This window comes from Pinus tabuliformis, chromosome 7 (assembly GCF_031772625.1).
Source record: "Pinus tabuliformis cultivar Carrire ecotype Pingquan chromosome 7, CPIR1, whole genome shotgun sequence".
In the NCBI taxonomy this organism is placed as follows: Eukaryota; Viridiplantae; Streptophyta; class Pinopsida; order Pinales; family Pinaceae; genus Pinus; species Pinus tabuliformis.
In genome coordinates, this window is record NC_142293.1 from 420,742,530 (window position 1) to 420,749,776 (window position 7,247).

Genomic DNA, 7,247 nt, shown 5'->3' on the forward strand with positions numbered 1-7,247 from the left:
TTAACTATCAGATCTGGGGTTTGGTTTTCATTTACACTTCTAATAGCCCCTAGATCAAATCTCTTCATGATTAAAAGATCCATATGTCCAGAAAACTGATTGATGGGAAAATGCCTCCCTTTACTCCCCAACACCATCCTTTTCCAATCGAAAAATGTATTGATCTACCCAGGAACCTTTTTTGTACTGTGAAAAAGGGATCACATACATCTTCTAGCAAGATCTGTATTCGGTGCACAAAAAATACCTGTCCCCCGCCTCTGTGGGAGACATACCAGTGTCCCTGGTGCCCAAAAAAAAAACTCAAAAGTAGAAAAAGACTAATTATTATCTTCTACTCTTATTTTTCTCCAATTTTCACCAATCACATGATTTGGGAGTTGGAGATACAATGACCTCAGAATCCGAGCTATCAGATGCATGAATTATTTTGGTGTCACTTGCTTCTTTTTCAGAGAAATCCTTCTTGATCTGTTGCTCATGAGTTGTAGTAATTTTTTCTGTTGAAAAAACCATCAGATCTACTTGCTCTGCCCCTCTCTTTTATATAATTCCTTGGGAAGCAAATTCAACATTATTTCTGGTATTATCTGGGGAGTCATCTTCCTTTTCTTCAGCATCTGATGGATATGAGAACTGCCATCCCTTAGGCTTTTGAGTTGGTCCCTTTTTTCCCTTCGGATCTTTCTTTGTTTTGTGGACATGAGTTTTGAAGATATCTGATTTGAAGACAAATACGACAGCTAAATGTTGTATTTTTTAAATATAGAGACCGAGTCCACTGCAAATTATTATGAATCAGAATAATGCAATCAGGTAAACCTTTACTAAGGTCCACCTCTATGCAAATACTGGAAAAAGTGTAGATTCCTTTCGAGACTCTTTCCACATCCACCTTAAGAAACTTGCTTAAAGAATTGTCAATTCTTTCCAACACTTTGAAATACCAAAAATGAATGGGGAGATTGTGTAACCTGACCCAAACCATCATTTTGGATACCACCATGGTATTTTCATCAAAGCCCGTAAACCATGGGGTCATAAACAAACCTGCGCTACCCCAAACCCATGGTCCCTCGTTTAAGAAAAAGTCTAGATCTTTTGATGTATCAAATTTGACAATAAAAAATCCCCTTCAACATAGGTGAATATCACAGTTTTCAGTCCAAGAAGAAAAGTTGTAGTGGTATAAAGCCTCCTTCTTTGTCTAGAAGTCCTTAAATCTGCATTCAACTGCTTTGGATTGAAACTCGGAATGGAGTTCATTTACCTCTTGCAGGTTTATTGTAAGTGTTGACTCTTGATTCATCTGTTCCACCATATAGGGACCCAAAATATTTGATTTAGATCAAAATATTTCGATATTTTAGTCCTCTCCTTTACCGCATCCTTAAAGGAGGTTGTGCATTTTAGATTACTAGATCCACGGCTTCCTCCACATAACCTCGGGTTTAATATGACAAACGACTCACTTTTAATGCCACAATGCTACAACTTTAAATCATCTTGCAATGATTTCCCTGCAAAAATCAAACTTTGAAGAGGTTCTGGAATCCCAATCTTTTCTTGGATCTTCCATTTTAGGTCATTTAGCATATCCCTAGTCCATACCATAATAACGACTGATTTCCCAGAGAGGGATTTTATGAAATTTTGGAAAGGAGGTTTCACTATCAGATCTGGGGTTTGGTTTTCATTTACACTTCCAATAGCCCCTGGACCAAATCTCTTCATCATTAAAATATCCATAAGTCCGATCAAACGATTGATGGAAAAATGCTTCCCTTTACTCCCTAATACCATCCTTCTTGAACCAAAACATGTACTGATCTACACATAAACCTTTTTTGTACTGTGAAAAAGGGATCACATACACCTTCCGACAAGATTCGTATTGGGTGCACAAAAAATACGTGTCTCCCACCTACTAGCAACAGACAAAACTAGAAAACCCCCAAAAAAATAAGAAACGCCCCCAACAAGACCTTCAACATCCCTAAAATATAAGGTATCACGAAACTAGAAAGATTTTTGGAGACAAAAGCATTCCCAATGCGCAAATCCAATAGTGAAAATGATAGATCTAACCCAAACAAGGGCTTAGAACCCATGATAACCAAAAAAAAGCTAGATTTGGAGAAAAGGACATCGTTAGAGGCTCATGTCTCCTTACATGAGAAGAGAAAAACCATAACATTAGGAGATCTATGGAATGGAGACGTGTATGGTATTTTGTGCAAGAGGTTTGTCGCTTGAAGGAGACCATCCACGATCGTCTGTATAGAGTTGATCTCCAAAGGTCGAAAATTGTTGCATGAAGTGAAAACAAATAGGAGCTTTGTGGTAGTGAAGCATGTAGCACGGAAAACCCTAACACTTCTCTTTAGAACCTCCTAGCTTTCATGATTGAAACACTTAAAATTTTTCATTGACATATTTTTTAGTTTTTAATGTGATATGTATAACATTGATTATAAAGGTTAGAAAAAAGTGTTCTAGGTAAATACTAAGTTTTTATATGTTTATTGTTTAAATTTATTAATTATATCATTATTATTTAAATTGATTTTACTATCATATGTATATTAAAAAAACATATGTATATTAAAAAAACATATTATAAATTTTTGTTTTTGGAAAAAAAATGTTTATAATTTTATTAATAAAAGGAAAATTATGCAAGGAAAAAATTGAATTAAATTAATTTATTATTTCTGTTAATTTATTTATTTATTATTATTTTTTATCAATTTCTAATTGAGTAGAAATTATGTTTTATTATTATGTTGATAAGTATGTTTAATTATCAATACTTATTAAGTGGATGATATAGATTTAACCTTCATGGAATATGTCAGAATATTCACTAATTCACAAATCAAGGATTAATTTTTATCTCTAAGTTAGTTATGATCCTCTAATAAATTGATCTCAAATTAAATAATTAAAGAAAATTTGATATCAACACTTGTCATATTGAACATGTGGTATTGATAAACCATGATAGTATAACAAAAGCTATTTACAAGTTAGAAAATTTCATGGTAGACTCGAGTAACTCTTCATGTTACAATATTGTTTAACTCATATTTTAGTTATTTTTATAAATAATAATAATCAAAGTTTAAAATAAAGTTATAATTCAGTGATTTTTTATGGATTTTTATTTTTTATTTTATTTTATTTTATTTTATTTTTTATATGGTATTGTCAGATGTATTCGTGGGGTAAGTTTTTTTTATGCATATTAACATTTATGAATCATTTTATTTAATTTATTTTTTCATCTAACATTTCATTTTATATACCACTGCAACATCTCTCCCATAGTTAAAAAGTTATGAAGCATCTCAAGGAAAAATATATAATGTTAGCTATTAACTCTACAGACTATACATACCAAAAGAAAAAAAGAAAAAAAAGAAAAAACCATATATACATACATAAGTAAAGAATCATTCAAAATGCACTTGAATGTTTAGAAAATTACATTAATGCATCAATAATAATTAAATGGCTCATGATAAGCATGCACTTCCTTCATCATACATGTCTTTTATTAAAATTTAAAAAATCATTAAAAATATATAGTTAAAATAATATGTAACAACATTCTTAACCATGGAGATTTATCCTCCACTTTACAATGAAGATTATTAATATGTAAATAGATATTGTTACAACACCATGGATCAATATCATGGATTATCAATACCACATGTCTAAAAAATCAACTATCACTCATTTTCTATAACACAACCTCATATTACTAAATTTTTTAATTAATGAATATAATTTAAAATATAAATAAGAATAAAACATAAACGGTTTGAAAGTAAATCATAAATCCCAATCTTTTATTTATAAATAAATACAATTATTTAGAAAAATTTAAATGCTCTTATTCATCTTAATAACATTGATAATTAAAAATGTTGAAAATCGTTTTCCAAAATAAACGACCCTACCAAAATAAAAAGAACACACCTATCATCATTACAGAAAAAATGCCCTGCTTTCTATGGGAATTGAGAAGAGACAGCCAGCGGTTCAGATTTTAGACAATTAACCATGTCAACAACTACGTTCATCGGCGGCCTGAGATTGGGAGCAGATCGACTACAAAGTGTGGCAATCTCCATTATCTTCACAATTTCATCCTTCACGTTTTTATAATCACTGTTACTTATCAAATCCTTGTCAATTATTTCATCAATCCTCCATTCCTGCGCCATCTTCGCAGCCCATGCAGTGATATGCACAAATTCTTCATCGTCGTCTTCTACCGCTGGAGGCTTTCCGCTTACCATCTCAAACAACACCACTCCCAAGCTATACACGTCTTTCTTCGTTGATGCTTTCACTACATACCCACATTCTGCACAAAACATTAATCTTCGGAGTTTATGAGTATTCGCATGACATGGAATATGATTTACTAACATAATAATAACAATAATTCGTGGATTCATTCAGCGTTGTAAACAGAAAACAAATGGAGATTTAGGACCGGGCGCAGTGTAGCCCAGAGTCCCTCCCAAAAGAGAATTTGATTCAGAATCCACTGATGGGTTTTTCAGTAGCCTGGCAAGCCCAAAATCTGCGATGTGTGCTACATATTCATCATCCAGCAATATGTTGGCAGACTTTATGTCGCAGTGAATTATTGGAGGTTCGCAGTCGTGGTGTAGATATTTGAGTCCCTTTGCCACGCCCACTGCAATGTTTTACCGAGTCCCCCAGTCCAGCCTCTGATTAGGACGTTTCGATGCTCCGCCCAGATATTCCCACAATGATCCATTGACCATGTAGTCACACAAAAGAACTATTAGCTCATTCATTCCATCATGCTCTGTTATCAGGTCCCGATGACGCAGGATGTTTCTGTGATGGGCGTTCTTCAAGGATTCAATCTCGTGCCTCAGACTGCGATATCCATTATCGTCTACTTTTAAGCACTTGGCTGCGAGGATTTTGTCTCGTCCTAGAATAACGACCTTGTACACCATGCCGGATGTGCCAGAGCCGATGACGTAATCATCGCTGAAGTTCTCAGTAGCTTCTGCTATATCTCTGTATTTGATTATACCTCGCCCATCTGCCGAATTAATACCCACTGTAGCATCTTCATTGTTCTGTCGCTCCTTCCTCGACCTTGATATTTTTATCATGTACGTCAGCGCAAGGCTGAAAATGATTATGGTCCCAAAACAGGCGATGGTAATCCCCGCCACTGGCACCGAGCTTATTCTTTTCTTATTATGCGCAACTTCTGCATCGGAACAATTCTTGGTTGTCGGAGGTCCACAGAGACCTGGATTTCCGTCAAATCCATTCTGCGGACCTTGTAAAAATTTCCTCAATGAAGGAATGCTCCCTGTAGAAAGGTTGAAAGAGAAATTGAAATGATCCAGGCTCCTCATGTCTAGGAAAGACTGAGTAATCTGACCGGAGAGCTGATTATGGGAGATGTCCAAGGATTCAAGTAACATCAAGCTTCCAGTCTGAGGAGGAAGAGATCCTGAAAGATTGTTCCAGCCTAGATCTAACCCATATATGAGAGTGTTTGCTAGCATTGCCAACTCCAAAGGAATGGTCCTGCTCAGTTTATTTCTCGCTAGGTATAGCTCGCCTAATTGTCCTCAATTCCCCAATGAACCGGGGATCCTTCCTGTCAGTGCGTTTACGCTCAAATTTAATTTCTCCAGCATCTGAAGGTGACCAACTGCTGCCGGTATGCTGCCTTCCAACGTGTTTGCGTTGAGATTTAAAACCTCTAGATTAATTAAATTTCCTATTTCTGGAGGAATCGTTCCAGTGAGATTATTGCGGCTCAGATCGAGTTTTCCCAGTTTTCTCAAGTCTCCTACTTCAGCAGGAATGACGCCGCAGAGATTATTGTCCGCGAGCAGAAGATTAGTAAGGTTCTCCATCTGTCCTACGGAAGACGATATACTTCCATGGATTTTGTTATGAGAAATCTCAAAGTAATTCAAGTTGGAGAGCTTAGAGATGTTACTCGGTATGAAGGCCGTGAAGAGGTTGTTCTGCAGGCGGACGCGTTGTAGTGAGATGCAGTCTTGTAGAAGGCCGGTGATGTTCCCCTCCAGGCGATTGTCGAAGATGGCAAGCTGGGTCAACGACCTACGGCTGCACAACCCTGAAGGAATGGATCCGTTCAGTCCACTAGAAAACGATTCCAGGTACTCCAAGTAGCTGAAGCTTCCAAGTCTAGAAGGCAGCGGACCTTCGGAGTTGTTATCATAGAGATACAACTTTGTCAGAATGGGAAGACGGCCGATTCCTTGAGGCAAAGTGTCTTCAAACTTATTCTCTGATAAATCTAGCTGCTGCAGGCTTGTAAGATTGGAAAAACATGAGGGGATCGAGCCAGACATGTTATTGGAAGCAAAGGACGAGTGTTTCAAAATATTTAGCCAGCCCATTTCATTTGGTATAGTCCCAATCAGATTATTGGTAGATGCATCAAACGACTCCAATTTTAGCAGTCCGCTGAAAAATCCTGCAGGAATTGAGCCTGTAATATGGTTCTCATAAAACCGTAGATGTCTCAGGTTTTCCAACCGAGCTATCTCCCTTGGTATCGTACCATCTAACAAGTTCTTGTAAACAGAAATGGTTTCAAGGCTGTTGCAGTTGCCGATAGAACGAGGGATAGTACCCGTCAAATTGTTGCCGAACACAGACAATGTAACAAGATTTTTCAAATTCCCTATTTTCCAAGGAATCCTTCCTCACAATCCTGATTCTTTCAAGATCAAAATGCGTAGTTTAGTGTGTTGGAACTACTACACACCTACATGCGGAATCTTAGTTAGAGCATGGGACTACATGGAAGATTCCTTCTGCATGATTTACTCCTTGATTTGCTCCTTCTTTAACTTTGCAACTGGTTAGTTCTTCTGCATGATTTAATCCCTGATTTGCTCCTTCTTTCACTCCGCAACTGGCTAGTTCTCTCTGGAACTTTTTGTAGGTGTTGAGTCTTCTCATTGATCACCACTATGGTGCATTACCTTGGGATGTTCACCCAGTAATGCTATAACATGAGTGTTGTAACCTATTTTCTAATGAATCATTCTTTTCTTCTTTCGATTTTCTTTTAGTGTTTTTGCTCTACAAAGTTGTGTGTTCAACCTTTACTAGCTAGATTCATCTGTGCAGGTTTTCTAACACATTTCCATGGTATCAGAGCCCACAGGTTGTTAGATAAAAGGCATACCAAT

At 36.4% G+C, this 7,247-nt stretch overlaps 1 protein-coding gene across 1 annotated transcript; it reads right to left on the reverse strand.

Moving 5' to 3' along the window:
- Nucleotides 1-4,019: 4,019 nt before the first annotated feature.
- Nucleotides 4,020-5,576, reverse strand: LOC149247743 (putative leucine-rich repeat receptor-like protein kinase At5g63930). The gene is made up of 3 exons (XM_089445306.1): nucleotides 4,763-5,576; nucleotides 4,511-4,717; nucleotides 4,020-4,378 (listed from the first exon to the last, which is right to left on the reverse strand). Exons 1-3 carry the CDS (start codon nucleotides 5,574-5,576, stop codon nucleotides 4,020-4,022), a joined length of 1,380 nt encoding a protein of 459 aa, XP_089301432.1.
- Nucleotides 5,577-7,247: the final 1,671 nt, after the last annotated feature.